This window comes from Mytilus trossulus, chromosome 1 (genome assembly GCF_036588685.1).
Source record: "Mytilus trossulus isolate FHL-02 chromosome 1, PNRI_Mtr1.1.1.hap1, whole genome shotgun sequence".
Taxonomy (NCBI): domain Eukaryota; kingdom Metazoa; phylum Mollusca; class Bivalvia; order Mytilida; family Mytilidae; genus Mytilus; species Mytilus trossulus.
This window is the reverse complement of record NC_086373.1, coordinates 104,822,416-104,845,274: the sequence shown is the minus strand read 5'-3', so window position 1 is coordinate 104,845,274 and position 22,859 is coordinate 104,822,416. Positions and strand designations below refer to the sequence as shown.

Sequence of the window (22,859 nt, the reverse complement as noted above, 5' to 3'; positions counted from 1 at the left end):
TTTAGTATTAGTAGCTAACCTGTCATGTTGTTAGGGAGGCCAGTGCCTAAGTAAAGATTTAGAACAAGTTCTAATCTTTCCAAAAAACATGCCAACTCTGATGAGGTTTGTTCCACCAATGCATTATATTTACCTATAACTGATAGTTACTGAGAAACTGATTCACTTACAAAAAGTTAGATTTTACTTGAATATTATTCAACAATGACCATGAAGTCGATTTCACCTGCCATATTCTAGATGAAAACATCATACAACAGGCAATCTTTATCCAAAATATAGCTTTCAAAGCTTTTTTGAATAAAAGCCTTTTATCAAAATATAACACTGTTCCAGCTGCTGGATTGTCATACATGTCTTGCCTGTTGTGACTTTCATTACAGGCAAGACAAAAATATGCTTTGTTAGCAATTTTTCAAAGAAAATATGCATTTTATGGTCAATTTTTAATTCAGGTAAAACGATTTCAAGTGTGTATTTATTCAAATATAACAATGATAGCTTACACTTATTGCAGTGGATACAAAAATGTCAATGCATTTATTTAACCATTCAGTTTGAGGCTCTATATATAACACCCTTTCTGTCTGCATAATAGCCATCAGACATGATCTTAATTAATTTATGTGATCAGTCTTTTAAGTTGATCCCTTGAAAAGACAAGGCAGATAAATCCTGTTTTAAAGAAAGACTGAAGATAAAATTAAACAAGTTTATTTACATTTAACACATAGCAGCAACACTTTACTATACAGTAAGAATGAAACATTCATGAAATAATACCAAGGGTAGGCTGGTATTGTAAGTTTATTTCTAAAGCTGCCATATAACTGTTCCAATTTCTATAAGGGAAAAACATAACATATTTTTTTATATGATTATGTCATGTACTATTAATAGCTTCAGAAAAGAAATATCTGATCTTAGTTATTCCTGTTAAAGAAAGACATCTTTCCTCTCCTCTAACTACAGCTGATATATATATAGTATATATATGAAAGTCATAAGTATTAATGTATTCAATATTTTCACAAATCTGCATATTTATTGTTGGCATTAATTTGAAGGAACACACTCTATAATACCAAACTTTGGCAAAAAAATTAAATTAAAGAGTCTTACATATTTCTAAAAATAACTGATGAAACCTACTAAAGTAAAAAAAAATGTGATTTCTAGAAAAAAGATTGACTACCCAGGAAAGTTCATAAAACACTTAGAATTCTTTTTCACAAGATGAAACAAACACAAAAATATGAAATGTTATGTAATTTTATACAAAAATGGTGTGAAATAAAAGATGAACATATAGGAATTCTACTGATTACACAGGTAATAAATCAAAAAATAAAGCTGACATAATCCTAAATAATCCTAAAACACCCACTGTTTGTGTTGATAATTACAAACCATTATATAACATGCACGTATTTTTATTCCTTTTTCTGCTAAAAATATTTCTAAAATATTCAGGTTTAATATTAATCTAGCTTATTATTCATAGAGATGAAACTAAAGCTCAAAATGCTTTGTGGTGTATTATACAGTTATAATAAATACCTAACAAAATATGTCAACACTCTATTAGAAATCAGATCACATGATTGGATTTTTACTGTTTTTACTATCATTAACAAGAACTCTGTGTATATATACATATATAATATTTATCATAAACTTAAGTATTCTGACAAGGGACACCTTTAGGACTTGTGAAATTGAAAGGTTCTCAGACAGGTTTCTTAAAACACTTGTAAAAGAAAATATGTACTTGTTATATGCAATCAGTTGCCACTCATTTTCTGTGACTGATTCATATAATTTGTTTACTTTGAACTGTTTCTGACTGTCATTTTCTTACTCATGCCCAACATATTTCAGCCTATGAACTCAACTGCATTGGAAAGTAATTTTCATCTGATTATTCTTTTCATCATTTGTGGAAATATATCATTAAGACAAGTTCTGATTGGTAATGGTATCAGTTTTAAACCATACCTCTCATGATTAAATGCCAATAAACCCTGCTGCTTTAAAAAAAAAAAGGCATGCACATAAAATAAAATACTACCAATAGTAAGAAGAGAGGTAATTCAAGCTTCAAAAACCAGAAGGAATTTCAACAAGCTGTTTATTTTCGTTTTTTATCATAAAAAAGTGAACAGATTTATTTTCTCTGGTGTCTGAGAACCAAATAATTTAAGTTACATGTTCTTTATAATTGTAATTCATTTATCATTGAAACAGTGTTACCGTTACCGTCTTATTATTTACAATTTTTCCAGCAGAACTATTTATACAGTATAACTTATGTTTAATTGTAGTTATTTGGCCATGCCCTAATTTCTATGTACAAATTAAATGTAATGTACATTTCTTGATAGTAATTCATTGATCCATTTTTTGGTTGTCCATGGAACAACTCTCTCTGTGTTTCTTTCCCAGCTTATACCTTTCCTCAGCAAAACTAAAAAACAAAATTATGACATATATGTATATATAAATCTTGTATCAAAGAAATCAAAAGAGAATAGAATCATTTGAAAAACATCTTTAACAACTTTGACTTGTAAATAATGTGAATGCACTGTAGTGCGATGATAGACCTTATATTGAAATAATTTTGATTTCTAGGCCTAACTAATAGTGACTTTATGATCTTTATTTCTTTTCTGATAAAATATTAAACCAACTGCAATGATACAGGGAATTCCAGAAGCCTAAATTGATGAATATCATATCTTTATTGACAAGAGTCAGCTAGAAATTTTAAGAGTTCAAAACACTTCCATTTTGTATTGCTCACTATTTTAGAAAAATCCATATAGAAATAATATTCTGTTCCAAATGTTTATCTACAATAAATGTCCAGAAAAAAACCCAACCAGGACTAATAATTATTGCTCACAAACACATCCCACGGTATAGGATGCTCAACTAAGCTTAATACCAAATTTCAGGAAGCTCTGAATAGACAAAAAATTAATAAAAATTTCATGGAACTGACAGACAGACAAGACAGACAGACAGACAGGCAGAGAGGGGTAAACCAGTATACCCCACTTTTAGAGTAGGGTTATAATGAAGTTCAGTTGGCACCATATTCCTTACCTTCCATCTGTTACCACATTCCATACAGAACACAAATGTTGTCATAGGTTCATCAGCACTTCTTGTCTGCATCTGAAAGGATTCAAATAGACAGATGACAATTACATCTAGTTAATGTTTCAAAATAATAATGTCCTCTGACAAATAAAATATATACAATTAAGATGAAAAGATTGTCATATCTCATAAAATGAGATAAGTAAAATTTTTTTTTTTTTTTTTAATCTATAATGGGACATCTGCAAAAAATTATCTACACAGTAGAAAATTGAGATTTGTATGGCTCATCTGGAAAAACATAAATGGCAATGAAATGATTAGTCTTTACCATCCTTATAATGTTATGTATACACTTTACTCTTCAAAAAAACAATAAAAATATATAGTAACTTATCTTCTGATCCAAGTAAATAGACAATATTTTGTTAAATTTTGTGACAACTCCGATTAAAAGTTATTTTCAATCTACTTATGTATTCTAGATCTTTTTACAAAACAGAATGCGCTATATTTGTATATTTCACACAAAACTTGTGCAAGCTTCTCTTCTCAGTGTAAAGTTATATTCAAGAAAAGATATCATAAGACAACTATGCCTCATTTTTTTATTTAATTATCCCTAGATTTAACACCTTACCTGACTATATGTACACTTATTTTTTCCACATTTTCCACATTTAAACAAATCTGTCGTTGTCCCTTCTGTTTTTGCCATCTGATGATCATCTATAGATTCTTTTGTGTATTTGGCTCTCAACTCTTTCATCTTATCACAGGCCATATCCTGCAGTGATAAAAACAAACACTATCTGTCTGCAGACAAAACTTGTTTACTTCCTATACACTTGTAATAATTTCCATATTATAATGCAAACTTGACTTATAAGGCTTACCTTAAAAGCATCGATCAACTGAGTTCTAAATAGTTTATTTTCTGATTGTCCACATTTTTTATGAAAATAATATCAATAAGTTTCAACTTTTAAACAACATTAAAGCAGTCTTGGGAATTATTACAGCAAAATATGTTCCCTTCAGTCATGGGATTTTATTAAATAAGTGTTGTCTGCTTCAGTCATGGGAATTATAAATGTAATGCATGTTCCCTTAAAGGGGCACTTGCTGTCAAATTCATGTTCACAGATTTTTCCAAACAATCAAAAGTCTAAAATAAACAATTTGAAGGACATGGTCTAAATAACCTTTAGATTCGATAAATAACTGTACACATACAATGTATGCGTTATTCTATCTCTTTCGTAGGGATTAAATTGGAGTTCACATGAATACGGATTTATTGAGGTCGAATCATCACTTGCAAGTGAATAATTCATTATCAATGTTTCTTAGCTTAATTTGACAAAATTGAATTATTTTAGCAGCTAAAAGAGAATTATAATTTCACTTCTTCTCTTTCATTAATGATTGAACAAACAAAAAAATCATACTTTAGATTTTTAATTTATCTCGTAGCTAGTGCCCCTTTAACATGTTTATAAGTCATGGGAATTTTAAAAGCAAGAAATGTCACGTTAAGTCATGGGAATTTAAAAAAAAAAAAAGAATTGCCCCCTACACTCATAGGAGTTATAAATGTAACTTGGAGAGCATAGTTTTTATCAGAAAATCACATTGTCTCCTCCAGGACTTGAACCTGGGACCTCTGTGTTACAAGGCAGGGTTCTAACTAATTCATATGTACCATGATAGATAAAAATTCAGTCAAACTTTACAACTGAACATTTTGAAACCTAAGGTACCTCTAAAAATTAGATATATTCAATACTTTATATGTTGCACATGTTCTGTATCTCAGCAGTTGGAGCCAGTTATTGCTCAAATTCAGTAGCAGAAGGTATACTGCTAGTGTGAACATTGTCCAAGAACTTATTCTTAGAATAGAAATCATCCTAAATAATTGTATCAGACAATTGTTAGCAGTAAAATTCTAATGTGAAACATGCGTTCTCTTGAACGCAAAAATTAAAACTAAAGCTAGTGTATGTTACACAGGTGTCGGAACTATGACGTAGGTGAGTACATCTCATGGATGTAATTTTTAATCACCTAGTTAATTGCGATGAGAACATGTTGTGAAAGCAAACATATTCTATATAATATAAATGTAATTTCATGGTTAGTATATTTAACCCTATAAATTCATATAAAATCTCTTCTTGAGATTTCAAAAATTACCATTTTTAGTCTTTTAATTTATCTTACCTCTGTTGGCATGCTGGCTATTCTTTCAGTAGAAACTAAACCACACAGCACATTTTCTCTTAGTTTGGGATTTCTAACATCTTTCAAGTTAGCTATTCTACTTCTAACCCGTGCCTTATATTTGCTATCTGTATTGTTAAATTCTTGAAAAATGTCTAAATACAGTTAAGGAAAAACGTCATAATACATAATCTATGTGCTTTTTGTTTGTTTGTTTTTTGTTTGTTTGTTATGATTTGAGGTTATTGTCTCATAGACACATGCCCCCTCTCTTCCTTCTCCTTAGTTCATATGTATTGTGATGAATAAGTTTTTAGTAAAATGTTACAACTGAACATTAGGAAACCTACAAGACCTCCAAAAAGTAAATAAATTCAATATTTTTGATGTAGTGCTCAGCTGTTGAACTCAGTTTTTGCACATATTCAGTAGGAGTAAGAAAACTGGTAATCTAAAGGTTGCCCATGAACTTAATCTTAAAATAGAAATCAACCAGGATAATTGTATCAGACATTTGTTAGAAGTAAAGTCTAAATGCAATTGTTACCAATATTGAGCATTCATGATATACTTTAAATCTTTTACATATATATCATGTGACTGATAAAAAGGATACATTCCTCAACATGGGCGGCAAGATCGTCAGGACTTGACGAAGAAACAACATTACCTACAATAAAATAGGGTGGTTCAAAAGATATCAAAGGCTTGTACATTATATATCAATATAAAAAAAAATAGCCTTTGCAATTGCAAAATATAAAACATATATGTTATAGAATGTTGCATATATCCATTATTCAAAACAATATGTTCAAATTCACTTAAAGTAAACTAAATATTAATAAAATGTAATACTCTTTGAGCATGTTTGTTTTGTTCATGCACATACCTGCCAACTTTTGAAAATGCCCATGGGGGTTTTAGCGTGCGACAACAATTTCAAAGGTTACAATTTTTTTCGACGACTATTTTTCGTGTGCTGTTTTGTGGTCTAGAAAAAGTGTCATATTTGTAAGATGAGCTTACCATGTTTACATGCCTTTTTCTTAAGTTTATTTGCATGATTCTAGTTACTATATCAGCAGAAAATATGAACATTTAGCTGTAAGACCAGAAATTATTTTCATGTGTAAGGATACTAAATAGTTCTTGACTTTTCCAATTTAAAATTATACACAAAGAAGGAACTTTATCAGATTGGGAACAACACCTAGGGATACCCCCTCAATGTTAGGACATTAGAAACCACTTTTTAAGTACAAATGAGCACACATTCATATTATTGAAGAAACTTTTTCCCAAAGAACTATACATCTTATGATCTATCTGGTATTATATGGTCAACACATGTCCAAAAATTTCGATATATTCTTGGCCTTATAATTATATCTTCTTTATTATTCAAAATAATTGGACCCTTCATTTAGAAAAGCTATTCCAAATATAATGTCAGAATTTTCCATTTTTAAGTTAATAAATCTACATTTTTCTATTTTATTTTTTACAAGAGTAAAATGACCCCTTGACTTTGGGTAGTCACTCATTTAAGGGATTCCTCATGCTGATGTCTTCTTTTTTTTTTGGGGGGGGGGGGGGGGGGTCCATGTGAAAAATAATGAATAGTACATTATACTTTCAATGATTTGGTAATTTAATTGAGTAAATAAATAAAATTATATGTTACAGCAAGTGTAAAGTCAATAAATTAGTGAAAAAACCACTATTTATTATCTTCATGGTAGTACTGCATCATTGAAGTTTGTCAATGAGCCATGCTTTTATTCTTATTCTGTGTAAGAACCTCCTTGCAGTTGAAAAATCATTTGCCATGTTCACGATTTTAAAATTCCGACCAACAAACAGAGGAATACAACACAACAATATCTAGCTTGTTAAAATAATCTTGAGAGAAAACGTTTTTGATTGGCTGATTAATTTGATCATGAGAAACATACAATTTGATTGGCTGAACACGTTTGTCCTCCATTGGACACAATTCAAAATCGGGAACAACAATATTTTTCGTGTAGATTTTCACCAAATCGTGTTTTAGATGTTTTTTCAGGAACACGATTGTGCAATCGTGACAAAGGGTCAAAATCGTGTAGTACACGCCTAAAAACGAAAGTTGGCATCAAAAGGCAAAATCAAAAGTCCAAACACATCAAACGAATGGATAACAACTGTCATATTCCTGACTTGGTACAGGTATTTTCTAATGTAGAAAATGGTGGATTGAACCTGGTTTATAGTTAGCTAAACCTCTCACTTGTATGACAGTCGCATACCGCATGCATCGTTGACAATGTAATGGAATTTGATGCGAATGTCATACAAGTGAGTGGTTTAGCTAGCTATAAACCAGGTTCAATCCACCATTTTCTACATTAGAAAATACCTGTACCAAGTCAGGAATATGACAGTTGTTATCCATTCGTTTGATGTGTTTGGACTTTTGATTTTGCCTTTTGATTTTGGACTTTCCTTTTTGAATTTTCCTCGGGGTTCAGTATTTTTGTGTTTTTTACTTTTTTCAAATAGTACTTTGAAGATATTTTGCACAATACAAAAGCATTTACAGAAGTAACATGTATACAAAGTAACTTACATTCTATTTTTAATGCATTAGCTAATAACTCTCTACATTTTATTCGTACAGGATCATGTGTAGAGGGCGCTGTGATATCTACAGGCGTTGTTGGTTCTTTTGTTTCCTGTTTCTCTTCAGACTTTTCTTCAGAATTATCAACTGATTCCTGTGATTCTAACATTTCTGAATCTTGTGAATTTTCAGGAGAATTTGATGTTGATTTTTTGGTTTCTCCATTTTTATTATTTGACTGTGTATTTTCTTAAAATAAAAATTAGAAATTGGTATTTTTCAAATATATTAAAAGCTATCAACAATTTCAATATAAATAAATAAAAGTAATATTTATCACCATGTCACAGACTGACAAATAGAAATAACTTTTACTGATCATGTAAATCATTATTTTCATATTTAGGTAGCTTCATCTATAATCACTCTCTAAGACTAATTAACTCATCTTTTACAGCTTACTCTAAGTTTAACTATTCCTTTGCATATATGATGTTAAATATAAGTCTAATCAAGAGCTACTCAATACAAACCTTAAGTTAATTTGAATTAAAAATATAAATCGAGTTTTACATTACATTCAATTAACTTGAACATGGAAGTTAGAGGCAAACATTCTTAATTTTCAACAGCAAGGATGGCATTCTACATTAAAGACCTGTTGGTGACCTTCTGCTGTTGTTTTTTTATTTGGTCGGGTTGTTGTCTCTTTGACATATTCCCCATTTCCATTCTCAATTTTATTGTTTTTCAATTTGTTGCAATGTATTTTCAAAGGTGTATTGTTTTAAGAGCAATTCTCTGTAACCACCAACCATTTTATATAGGGGGTCTGGCACGCATAGTCACCGATTTTCATGAAACTTAGCCAAAACATGTGATCATGTAAAAGAGTAAGAAAAATGCCCACCCAAATGTTGCTAGGTCATGGTTGCCATGGCAACCAAGTGAATTAGATTTCCCGCAAATTTTGAGGAATTTAGCATCGAAAAAACGACTACTTTGCAGTCATTTGTAATCAAAACTAGGTTTTATTTATTGATATTTGTAAATACTTTTTAGAAACATGAAACTTAACAAACAAAATAGCAATGTCATATATAAAAATATTTTGGCTGAATATTGTCACAACCGCAGAAGCAGAGGTCATTTTACAATATAGTTCCGGAGACAAATTTTACACATTTTGAATGAACAAAATAGACATTTTTGCATCCACCTCCATTTAACCTGTGGTTATGAATGAAAAGTATCGATGTTTCTTATAAAAAATTCTAATAAAATGTTTGGGAAATTTGGTTCTAGGATGGTTGCTATGGAAACAAAAATGTGTCATTTTTGCCTTTTTACCTCTAAAATGTAGCCATTTTATTAAAATAATCCACAAAAAGTAATTATTATTGAATGACTATGATGTGCAAACTATTGGCAATTAAATTACCATGAATTTATCCAAAGGTCAAAGGTCATTGATGACCTTGACCTTTGACCTTGTGTATATTAATTTTATTTTAAAAGGAAATATAATATAAAGAGACTACTAAACATGGAGAAAATTATTAGGATGTTTTAAGCCACTTCATATCAACATATGAAAAATAAAGAGTCAAGGTCATGTCAAAAGTGCTTAGCAACCACCCTTATTTGATAAAAAATGTACCTGATTATACATGATTTCATTTCTATATAAACTATTACTTGGACCTAACTTCAAAGGTCTAGAGGGTGTCATCACATAAGTTGTAAGCAATCATTCATTTAAAGTGTGAGACTGCCTAGCAACCACATATTTATATTAGGAAAATACCTAGCAACCATCGCTTTATATTGAAAAAATGCATAGCAACCATTTAATTATTTAGAAAAACTGAACAGCAACAGTTTATTTAAGATTTCATTTGGACGAAAATTAGAAAAAAATAATATTTAAAACACATGTCTAATCTGGAAAAGTTAGTTTTAAAAAATTTAATGAAAATGAATTTCCACAAAATGTAAATCAAATGCTCCACAAATTTGGGTCAGTCAATTTTATGGATTTCTGAAGATTTATTTTTATTCTATTATTATAACTCCGAGCTTGTCAGGTCTTTGAAAATATGTTAAAAAGAAGTAGATCATTGTCAATTCCACTGCAATTGTTACTTATCTAATCATTAGTTTGGGATAATGTGCAACAACATGCACACAAAAGATGAGAAATTTGTATATATGGAAACATTTCTAGCTATCAGTGAAGATTTCATAGCAAAATTGGGTCTCAAAAGTAACAAGGAAAATTTGCTCTCAAGTCCAACTGCAAAAATGGCTAGGGCATTATCTTGTAGTAGAAAGTTGTGGTGTCACAGAATCTTTTTTAAATATCCTTTCAGGTTAGGAGCATGATTGTAACCATTTTTGTCTTTAACAGAGGAGAACTTACTTCAATTCTTAATTATTGTTCTTGAACTATGTTTTTACTTCACCTGGCCCAAAACAAACAACTGCAGGCTCATGAACATTAAATGATGAATGTGGCAGAGTTAAACATATTTGAAAGTGCTCAACCTTCTGCAAGATTAAAAAGAATACATTGATTCTGGAATTTATTTTCATACCTGCTGGCAAGAGTTTTTTCCAACTCTTAATCAGACTTTTAGCCAGGGATATAACTTCATCATTTCTTGATCCTTTTCTAAAATTATTTACTGTCATCCCAATTCTGGTTTTCTAACAAAAAGAAAGAAAAAAGTCACCAAATAAAATGTATTGTATTTGTATGTTTTTTTTTTTTTGTTTTTTTGTTTTTTTTTAAATATAACTGATATGCTATACTCTGAAATAATTATCAATGAATTATGTTCAAAATTATTCAATTCAATTTACATGTATTTCCAATTAACAGGCACAGTTAGACCGAACAGTGATTAATTGCTTACATCCACTTCATTTGCACTTTGGTGGATAGTTGTGTCATTGACAATAAACCACATCTGCTTATTTTTATATAGTGTAAATGTAATTTAAACAGAGCAGTTTAATTGACAAGTACAGTTATAAACCTACATATATATTTCATCTTATACGGTTAATATCTGAGTACATGTATATATTAATTAACTGCTTGACATGGGCAAGGATCTACAGAATGTTCACCTCACTGCACTATGATGTTTTTACCTCTATAAGGAAGAGATGAGGCCTGGATGATATAGCCATCTGGCTAGTGATGATACAGTTTTGATTGAATTGAATTGAATCTTTATCAAAAACACAATGATGTTTAATATTACTGAAATAAAAACTTTGTTCAAGGCAATCTTTAGCTTTTAAAATGCAAAATTTCTTGTAAAACATTTTCTACAAAAGGCAATTGGTGGCTTTTTCTTGGCTTCCTAATGAATGATCAAATCATAAGTTGATCAAACAGATTGTGTTCCCCTGTGGATGCATATTTGTTCCCCATAACCAAAGTTCTACTTGAAACTTTGGTATAAACTATGCAATTATATTCTGTTCCTGTTAGAACATATATTCTATACTCTTTACTCTATCAGGAACAAAGTAATACTTCCTCCTGTAGAACATTTTATTCCAGAACGTTTTTTCTATCTGCAACTTTTATTACAGATGAACTCTTGAAATAGGAAATAATCAAAATTAATAATTAGTTTTGAGGAGGGTAAATTTATAAAAATTTGTGAAATGTATAAGTATGCAACAAACCTGTAACACATTTAAATTCAGTTTCTTTTCCTGTAATGATTTCAGCAAATCTAGAGAACTGGAGTGTTCCTGAAATAGACAAATAGAAATCTGTTAAAAAGGATAAACCTTTCAAAAATAATATTTTAAATCATAGTCAGGTTGAACCAAAATATGTGAATTTTGGTTTTCCTCCCTTTAAAGAATTGTCTATTATAGTAATAACTTGTAGATGGAACATTTTAGTTTTACTCAATTTCTGGCATGGTTTTCATGTGACAGACCCATCCAACAAAATAAATAGAATCTTTTCTTTGTTGGGTGCTATGATTATATAACTATCACCTGAAATTTGTAAAAATTCATCATTATCCAAATGACTAAAGTTATATGTATAGTAACAGACAGGAGGTGTCTAGTAGGCTTGAATGTGTTCACACTTAACAACTCAATGCTGTCTAGCACCTGTTCAAATATGAACCACAGGGACTCGGTTAGCAGATTAAAATTTTGTAAATCAATGTTTTTAATTAATTTTTTTATTATTTCCTGTCTATTTGCATTACTATATTAACGTATTTAAAGTTGCCATCACTATTTCTTTGTTTTCTGGCAATGTGCAGTTTACTATCCATATCCATATACTGAAAAAACCTAAAGGGATCTAAGTCGCCATCTTGAATTGCCTTCCCTACTTTAGATAAAAAATAATTAAAAATATGAATAAATTACTATATACCTTACAACAGCCCTCATTTTCTTCCGAAATGATTCTTCTATAACATGCATATTTTGATTTGTGGATTAACAGAACCCTTACGAAGTTTGAGTTGCATTCGTGTCAGAATATTCAAATTTCCCGGCGAAAGCAACATACCATTCGGAAACTTCCGGGTTGATGCGTATACCACAACAATAAGTCCATATAAACAGACGAGTGCTGTCCCGTGATTTATTATTACATATCGAGCGCAAAGTTAACGAAAAGAACCTTTCTTCAAACGGGGTAACATAAATCATTGACTTGTCATACCTGTCAACCTGTGATGATGAAAATGCAGGTCATGACCTGCATTGAAGAATCAAATCTCAGGTCATAACGCGTACGAACTTTTTCCAGCAGAATTTCAGTATTAATGGTACATTTTCTTAAAATGTTAATCAAAGATACCAAAACATCAATGCATGTTCACTTGGTTAAAGCATTTTAAATTCTATTCATTATTATTTTATTGCACTTTTAAAGATTTTTTTTATAAATTTGAGTAACACAGTCTTATGTTATTTGCTAAACTTTCTTTAGTGGTGCTGTAAAAGAGCAAAGTGATGATATTAAAGAGATTATCATATACTACTATTCAAATGAAATTTTTAAAGGTTTGACACGGCTATGTAGCTTTTAAACATACTATTTCTTATTTTGAAAGGAAATTAGATTTTGTTAAAATATAGTATTACAGTTAAAGGGAGTATAAATGTAAAATATAATTTTCAACTATTTTTTAAAAATTGTATAAAGGTATAAAAATAATGATAAGTAATTTTGCAATATGTATTTGAATTTTATATTTTTATCATTAAATCTTTTTCACCTATAAAACGTAAATATAAGGAATATTTTTAAATGGTGAAAAATAAGGGGAAGTAAATCTTGGTTGAAATCTTTATGTAAACAAAAAATAATTTACGACCTAAAGCTAAGGTAATTGGTGTTAATTAACACTGTGTTTGACACCAAAGCTGTCAAGTTAAGCCATGCACTTAATGGGTCACTTAATTTGACAGTTTACATAGCTAGATGAACTTTCTGTTCATTGAAGAATTACGAATTTGCCGGTATTTCAATTGAATATTACTTATCAAATCAATCTCAAGGCTAAGAAATACGGGTGAAATCGGGTCATTTTCGGAATTCCCAGGTTATTTCAATGACCCGGCGGGTGATCCGGGTGATCCCTCAGAATTGTGAAAATCTCGGGTCACACCCGCAAAATACGGGTCAGTTGACAGCTATGACTTGTTCGAAGACACATCAATAAAATAAAGAAGTTACTAAAAATATTGACACGTTCAATGGGATTTATAAGGTTTACTAACAGTACCAGGATATAAAAAAGGGGGAGGGCCGGTTGGTAGGTCAACTTGGAGTAATACTTTGAAAAAGTATATTAACTTATCATACATGTAGTATGAAGTTCAATCGGAAGGCCCATTTTCCATATACATACATACTCCTCTGATTATATAAGTGTAAGTGTTGTACTGCATAAATCCATGATTTGAAAAATATCAGGATGTCAGAAATACAACCCGCTGGTTTGGGACAATCATTTGATATTTTCAATGGGCGGAAGGATAGGAGGATAATCTGATATTGAAACAATACATGCACTAGCCGTTCAAAGACATTTTTATTTGATATTTAATTAATATGAAGGATATCTTGGTGTGGCGTAGGTATGAAGTTAGGGGACAGCACTCGTCTGTTTATAAAGATTTATCGTTGTAGTAAACGCATCAACCCGGAAGTTTCCGAATGATACGTTGCTTTCGCCGGGAAATTTGAATATTCTGACACAAATGCAACTCAAACTTCGTAAGGGTTCTGTTAATCCACAAATCAAAATATGCATGTTATAGAAGAATCATTTCGGAAGAAAATGAGGGCTGTTGTAAGGTATATGTATAGTAATTTATTCATATTTTTAATTATTTTTTATCTAAAGTAGGGAAGGCAATTCAAGATGGTGACTTAGATCCCTTTAGGTTTTTTCAGTATATGGATATGGATAGTAAACTGCACATTGCCAAAAAACAAAGAAATAGTGATGGCAACTTTAAATACGTTAATATAGTAATGCAAATAGACAGGAAATAATAAAAAAAAATTAAAAACATTGATTTACAAAATTTTAATCTGCAAACCGAATCCCTGTGATATAAACTCATTCTGTTGAGCAGTTTAATAGTTTCTGAAAGTGTGCCAAAAATAATTGTTTTCATTTACCATTGTGTTATTTTATATTAGAAAGATGTGGTATGATCATGATGATTGCCAATAAGACAACTCTCCACAAGAGACCCAAATAGCACAGAAGTTTACCACAAAAGGTCACTATATTGCCTTCAACAATGAGCAAAGCCCATACCACAGAGTCACCTTTATCTTGCATGTATAATTTTAAAGTAATTAACTAATAATGAACCCTATGTCTATGACAGTATATGCTCCACTGTTTTTTGTGAATTATCAAAGGTTGAGTTACTTATATATTTACTTAAGAAAGCTCTAAATGACAAGATTTTATTCAATTTAAGAGGGAGACAAGTTTTTATCTCGATACCTGTGTTGATGTTGATAAATTCCCTCGACTGCACGAGTGGTTTCGCCTTCGGGGACCTTACTAATAATAAGAATAGAATATTCTTCTTCTTAGCAAATAATTGGTTAATTATTTTATTCTTTAAAAATTTGAATTATGACATCGCTTTATACACGACGACGCTCAGAACAGAAACAGAAAAAAAAAACGCGAAGCGAAAGTGTGACGGAGTATTCGACACTTACCACCGTTTCGCTCGTAATCATTTTCTCGAGCTTCTTCCCTATTTTTAATACTTCATCTTCTAGACTCATGTTGTATTTTGTTTGTTTATGGGTTGGCAACAATGGCAAGTTTATTAATTTGGACAAGTATTAGGGCTTTTGTTTTCTTGGGATGCGGCGAAACCGGAAGTTGAATTATATATGCTTGAAAATGGCGGTCAACGACGAAGTACCTAGAAGACAGGTGGCAAACCCGAACATTAAATTAACCCTGTTATAATTTTTTACGAATATAGTCAATATAGTGTGTCCTAGAGTGTTCGAATTAAAAACTTTATGTAAAGTTAAGTCGAAAATCACAGTAACATTTAAGTGATTTGTTTGCTTAAGATTGACCTCGGAAATAAAAGAGACTGAGGCGAAATATATTCATAAATGTGAAAAATTAAATTTCTTTTGTAAGACTTAAAAAAATGGAAAAAGTCCCCGTATATTGATATATATAAATTCAAAACTGACAGATCAGTTTCCAGTTAAACTCAGTGCTCGTTCCCTAGTCGTTGAAAGGGGCGTTATACCAACATTGAAAAAAACGGTAAACCCATTTGCTTATCCTGTACTTGACAAATTGAGGATATATATAGTACCATTTCTTCTCAGTCTGTCCATGCTATATCTAATTGAGGGGTACCTATATTTTTGTTGTTCATGCACATTAATAATGTGTAAACTGTTGATACACATATATTTCATGATAATCTATTTTTCTCCCTATGAATACCACTGTCACTCTAATATAATTATAGTCAATTTAACTATTGTCAGTTTATTGTCTCAAAACTGCATGATCATGTATGCCATAACCGTTTAATGTAAGTGTGTATGTGCTAATAAATATTGTCTATTGTCTATGATATCAAAAGGACATTCAAGTTAATAAGCGACCACAACTTGATAAACAGACAAAGCCATGGCTAAAAATGAAAGACAAACAAACAACAGAACACAAAATACAACATAGAAAAAAAAAAAAAAAAAAAACCGAGTAACACGAACACAACTTGTGTACAGCAACCGTCAGGCCTCAGTATCTTTTAAATCATGAAATGTGACAAGCCATGGAACGGCCATCAACTTTGAAATATGTATACCGTATAAGTGCAGTGGATGCTGGAATTTTTCTACATAGAAGGGAAAGTTCACAATTGGGCAAAAATAAAAACACTTTTATTGTACAGTTAAACTGTATTTTTTTTCTCATAAAAAGCGGTCTACCAGTTGCACTCATCAAAACAATCACGGTACTAGTGGTAGAAAATAAAATATCATACGGCAACAGTTAAAATGTTTAACAACTTTAATACGTGTTTGTAAATATTGCCAATGACATAGGCAAAGGTAGCAATGTTGACTGAGAAAAAACTAACACCAGAATTTTGAAAATAAAGGTAACATACAACATTATAAAAAATGATTTTAAACCTAGACATGTTGACACTGTTGACAGACTGGTGGAAAGGATCAATAATAAAAGAGCTAGTGGAGTAGATCAGCTATCTTTTAGGTTATTGCGAGCTGGTGTACTAGTGGTTAACAAAACATATAACAGAATAATACAATAGGATCAATTGAATTTCCAAACAGACGTCCAAATAAGAACTACACAAAGAAAAACAATCAACTTGATAAAAAGGACTACAGACCTGTGAGCATTTTACCAACAATTTCAAAAGTATATGAAATGATTCATGTCTTATCATGATCAGTTAACATAATTTTATTGAATGTATATTTCATGCTTTATTATGTGCATTTTGAGAAGATCACGGATTTCAGACAATTTTGCTGAGACTCATTGAGGATAAAATATGTATATGGCAGCAATTGAACTTTCAAAAGTCAGTTTAATCGTCTACCACAGTGATATTGTTGTGAATTAGTATATGATTTTGGTCCTTCAAAATCAGTGAAATTAGTTCAAAACTATTTTACAGATCGTATAGGCAAAAATTAAATTTCAGTGATAATAAAGCAGCTGGGCGTACATCCACCAAGGAATTGTTTATTTAAATATACAATTCCTTGCATCCACTGAGAAAGGAATACGCCATTCCATCACCGGTCCTCTATAATGTAAGACTTCTCAGTCTATTTTATTGAAAATGGAACCCTATATAATTATGCTGACGATAGTACTATGTCATATGCTTACACTGATTTCGAATATTTATTATGTATCTTGAAAGAGAAATTGTTTAGTTATTGTAATTGGTGTATTTAAATTTTAATTAAATGCAGGCAAATCCTGATGAATTCCAAGCCATTGCAATTGAAAATATTTACAAAGAAGCTTGTTTGATATACAGTCAGCTAAAATAACATCATATGCGATGAGATTAGTCAAAGTTCAATACATACAAACTATCAGTCACCAAATTTTCACGCCAGAAAACTGCTCAAAGCATTCAGTTATGAGTTATATAGTGAATATAAAACCCCATAACTCGGAAAACGTAAAAGCCTGAATTCATAAAAAATCAATAGATATAAACAATTCATCAATGTTTTATGCAAATTGGTTAAAGCGTTTTTAAGTTTATTGTCCTACATGTTGACGACAGACGGACGGACGAACGGACAGAGTCGTAAACGGACCGTTTACTGCAATAACTTCCATAAACGGCCGTATAAAATTGGCGATTTTCAAGTTTTCTGACAATAACTCCAAAAATTGTCAGAACAATTGTCATGAAAATTAGGTTAATTGTTTATATATATTGACCTACGTTCCACTTTAATTTCTAGCAATTTCTGAGTTTAGGTTTTGGAGGACTTTATTCGTAATACTAAGTTGTATATTGACTGGCAACCTTTCGATTTCCCGCGATCGTATCTAAAAACCGTTTCGATTATTGTCAACTAGTCTATTTATCTAAAATTACTTCCATTGTTCATTTAGTCATTAAGTTGCCTGCCTCATATAATCTTATTTTTTTCAGGGCAGTGGCTATTTGACCGGCACCGGCTAAATAGCAAATTTGCTATTTGACCGGCACCGGCAAAATAGCAAATTTGCTATTTAGCCGGCACTGAATAAAACTGTTCATTGATGTGATTAGTAGAAAATAAATAAGCTTATATAATTATAAATGATTTATCACAATATCAAGCATAAAAAATACACTGAGTACAGTCAAAAAAAATAATATTGAAGATGTTCATAAATAAATAATTTATAACTTTATAATATTAATTAAAAGTACTCTGTGTATTTTTAATGCTTGATATAGTGATAAAATGATTTTAAATTATCATGAAGCTTATTTATTCTCTACTAATTACATCAATGAACAGTTTTATTCAGTGCCGGTCAAATAGCAAATTTGCTATTTTTCCGGTGCCGGTCAAATAGCAAATTTGCTTTTTAGCCGGTGCCGGTCAAATAGCCACTTCTTCTTCTTCTTCTTCTTTCGTAATTCCCTCCTGTTTAGGAGCACTCGGATGAGACCGATAAATGTAAACAGTATATGTACATTAAAACACTGCCTTTTTTCAGCGACCGGGATACAAAATCCCTGTTTTAGTTAGTTCCGCATAATTCATTCCAGCTACGGCTTTCAATTTAATGACTCGATACAAACTTCCTGTCAAACAATAACAGAAATGTTTTGGAAAAAAACTAGCAAATCATCTCAACACAATGTAAGTCAACAATTTTACAATAGTGCTTCAGTTCAGGTAAGTAATATCCTCATGATAGGTGCCGTAAAAACTACCAGAATAGTCTTAATGATGTTAAAACCATGATCCCCACCCATATTCTCAGATCTGCAGTGGCATCACAATATGTAATTGACCAGTCAATGATATTCATTTGTGTTATGTAAACAATGTTGAGAGGTGATGTGGATCAGAATCCTCTTGATTTTCCATAGACTTTGATGCAAATTAATTTAATTGGTATTTATCGTTACCAGTGGAAATATAGTAATTTTACTCTTTTAATATTGTTAAAGACACTATATTATATCTCCATTTTGATTTTGAACATACAATAACCTCTGGTTAACAAATAATTGGCAATATAAATAATCAGGAATCACCTTCAAATAGATGAAAAATCTAGAGTATTCCTGTTGACATCACCCCCTGAAGAATGTAAATGCCAGGATGTCCGGATTTGAGAATTTTGACCTGTTTTAGTGTTTACAGCTTACTTTGTTTACTATCTTTTGAAATATATCGTTGAATATATAAACATTAACATATTTAAAGCTATCTGGGGCGCTGTTTAAAGATGTATTATGCATAAAACTTCTAATGAAAGATGACCTGCGGACCTCTGCTAAGTAGTCAAATTTAGTTCATATGGGCCCCTCCAAGCCAGGGGCATGTTAAGAAATCCGGGTAGGTTCCCCCTGATTCACATTTTTTCAAGAAGCTGTTCGCCCAGGGTCCATTCGTCCTGATTTTATTTTTTTTCTAATACACCTTATTGCTTATCTCGGCTGACCCGGCCACTTGAACTTTTGACATCAACAACAATCACTTTTCCATTATGGCGTCAGATATTTTGTTTTGTGATGTTAAAATTTTACTGGAACCTGTGTGATATACAGTAATGGCTGACACATAGCGATAAGGTGTATTGTTGGCTTGTAGCATCATTTTAAGTATTTGAGCAAAATACATAAAGTTTGTTTTTATTAATTTCATTGTGAATATTTTATAAAAACAAAATGTTTGGTTTTTTTTTTTATCCGTCAAAAGACATTTGTATCACAATAATCATTGAACAATTAATGATCCTAAATTATATAAACAAGCCATAAACTTTTAAATATTTGCACATTTCCATAAATTTCAAGAATATATACCATAGAAATATCTGAATAAGTTTATTCAAATTTTAATATTTTTTTAGTAGGGCGAACAGACTCTATGGGCTAACGAAATCATGTTATTAGTGCCAACGGACCAGATACCCTTGTTAAGTGGGTCAGACAAGGTTTTCCTGTCAATGGCGTTTGCTATCCTATTTAAAACACAAATGGTCCTGTGGTCAAAGCTGATCTTAAATAAATTACCATCAGTATCAGAAACGACAACTAGAGTTGTTCAAGGGCAGACAGAGTTGCCATGGAAGGTTTTTGGATAAGGAAATTAAGAACAGTTTCCCCATTAATGGAACAACATAGAATGAGTCCCTACCATTACTTGTTTCCAGTAACTTTGGCTTCAGTACAGGTCTTTTACAGTTTTACAGAATTTATTCCTCCTCCCAAACATCAATATTGAAAAATTACCACAAAATTGATTTGTGATAATTTGTGTAACGATCAAATTAACTACATGTATTATAGTGTGAACACCACATGTCAAGATAAGAACCATTTGATATCTTACTGACGAAGGATATTACTTATCCAAAATAGATAATATACACATGCATGTTGATGATTTTTTAAATTTTTTGGTGATGATGTACCGTTTTAGACATGCTTATTTATATTATATATTATATTTTGTAGCATACTGTATCAAGTTATATGATCCATCCCCTAGTAAGATTTATCATTGGCTGTTATTGAGATATTTTATACAATGTATATATACATGTATTTCTGCAATATCCTTATGTTGAAACAGTGCAAGTATAACTCAACAGGGTAGAATTGTCAATTTGGGTTTAACTCCAGTATTTATTGTTTTAGGGAAACCCAGGCACAGACAGTAGGAAAGATGGTCGTTTTACCCCTGACAAAGTCTTATTGCAGAAAATGTCATTTGATGTGTATTTCCTTGGAATGGTAGAGGAAGCAAATATGGGTAACTCTATAAAACGTGACACTGAGGCTCAATTAGTGGATCATGTCGAGGAGGCTCAGGTAAATGTGAAATTCTAGAAATTTGCCATAAAGGCTTTTAAAATACGTACAAATGTAGTTCATGTTGTTGATGCATTGCTGATGCATTGCACAACGAGAGATACATGGTATAAGGCTAAAAGACATGAACAATAGGCCTAAGTATGTTATACAGAGGTGGCACATTTGAGACAATATATTCCAATTAAAAATAAAATATGAATTTGAAGCTAATCAAGTAGACCATGTTGAAAATTCACAGTTGAAAATTTTTTTATTAACCTTGAGAGACAGAATTTCTTCTTCACCAATTTATCATGAAATTTGATTTTATTTTCAGATAGAAGGCAGGTTGCCAGTATCAGTTATAGAAGAAAATAGAGTGACTTTGTGTATTTCTAGGCATGGATTGAAAATAGTTGATCAAGGGAAACAGGTGCTTATTTACACACATACATGTACCATAATGAGTTTTTAAAGTGGTATATATGATTTAAACCATCATCATTGTGGCAAGGATATTATTTTTTGTGAGATCTCAACCCTCCCCTATACCCATAGCAAATGTAGAATGGACAAACACACTACAGTAAACATACATATATATAAACAGTACTAGTAGATGAATCATCTTATTGTGTCACCTGAATGTGTCTAGCTGCACATAGGGATCACTCCTGGACGTCCTGTTATCTATCAGCAGATGCTTCAGTATCAGACTTTGTATTGAATTACAACTCCTTGGAAACAGCATGACAGAGTTCATCCAAAATTGGATACAGCATTCAGTTGTGCACTTGTTATTAAAATTTTGATCTGGTAATAAGGTATTCAGGCACTCACACCACATCTTCTTATATCTATAGAATTGTAAGCCAGAAACATGTCTACATAATGTCAGCAGTGACACTTGAATTGAAAAAAGTTAAAATGGCCAAATAAAATACAAAGTTAAAAGAATAGACAATTTCTATCTTATAAACTTTTGACTTTAGAGCTTATACTACAGGTAGGACATCCTGGTACTCAGTCAAGTAAGAGCAACATTGAGAAGTAAAATCAAGCTAATGATGGTTACAGTTTAGGGGGTTTATATATAACAAAATCTTCTGAAATCAGTGAACTTTCCTCAAAAATTGTGCAGATTACATGTTTGATTTCACTTCTTTTGGTTGCTCCTACCTGACCAAGTACAAGAATGTCCTACCCAAGTGTAGGTAACCTGTTGAATATTATAAAATCTGGTGTAAAAAAAAACTATGAAAATAGTCTATAGAGGACTCAAAATTCCTCATTAGCATAAAAACATTTATCTAATTATCAACTTTTGATACAAGGGAGAAAACCTCAAATCAATTTAGTAAAACTCCACATTTTTCTTTTCTAGGAAGTAAAACAGAGACACCCTCTTCAAACATTAGCACAAGTTATACAGTATGAAGATGGATCAGGAAAACCAAATATTGTTGTGAAAATTGGACAGTTGCAAAGTCAACATGGTGGATTTCAGTGTTATGTGTATCAGTGCAAAACAGATGAACAAGCTCATGAAATTTGTCAATACATAAGAAAACTTTTTGATGCTATATCCAATAAATCATGACGAATGTAGATAGCTTTTCCTTTTATACTTCACAGTATTATCAGATATTTTGAACATTCAGAGCTCCAGATAAGAATTCATAAATTGGGGTTTTTACCCACCATTTTCTTATATAATTGGGTGATAAAGTTTTTTAATTGCATTATCAATTCAAATTCACCCCTCAGGTTAATATCAAATTGGGTTTTTCACCACCAAGCTCCTTAATGTATTGGGTTT

The 22,859-nt window shown here is 31.2% G+C and overlaps 2 protein-coding genes across 4 annotated transcripts; one reads left to right on the top strand and one right to left on the bottom strand.

The window, feature by feature from the left end:
* Positions 1–698: 698 nt before the first annotated feature.
* LOC134695437 (transcription elongation factor A protein 1-like) lies at positions 699–15,390 on the bottom strand. Of its 2 annotated transcripts, none has more exons than XM_063556691.1 (9): positions 15,192–15,390; positions 11,645–11,713; positions 10,537–10,648; positions 7,946–8,188; positions 5,951–6,004; positions 5,335–5,489; positions 3,749–3,895; positions 3,112–3,183; positions 699–2,467 (listed from the first exon to the last, which is right to left on the bottom strand). In XM_063556691.1, the coding sequence occupies exons 1-9, from the start codon at positions 15,258–15,260 to the stop codon at positions 2,459–2,461; spliced, it is 930 nt and encodes a 309-aa protein (XP_063412761.1). In that variant the 5' UTR covers positions 15,261–15,390; the 3' UTR covers positions 699–2,458. The 2 variants fall into 2 exon arrangements, with proteins under 2 accessions (XP_063412761.1, XP_063412768.1); XM_063556698.1 differs by lacking the exon at positions 15,192–15,390 and adding an exon at positions 14,902–14,925.
* A 3,347-nt stretch (positions 15,391–18,737) lies between these two features.
* On the top strand, positions 18,738–22,648 carry LOC134695420 (integrin beta-1-binding protein 1-like). Of its 2 annotated transcripts, none has more exons than XM_063556679.1 (4): positions 18,738–18,872; positions 20,885–21,058; positions 21,378–21,473; positions 22,425–22,648. In XM_063556679.1, the coding sequence occupies exons 1-4, from the start codon at positions 18,834–18,836 to the stop codon at positions 22,638–22,640; spliced, it is 525 nt and encodes a 174-aa protein (XP_063412749.1). In that variant the 5' UTR covers positions 18,738–18,833; the 3' UTR covers positions 22,641–22,648. The 2 variants fall into 2 exon arrangements, with proteins under 2 accessions (XP_063412749.1, XP_063412744.1); XM_063556674.1 differs by having other exon boundaries at positions 18,781–18,908.
* The last annotated feature ends 211 nt before the right edge of the window (positions 22,649–22,859 follow it).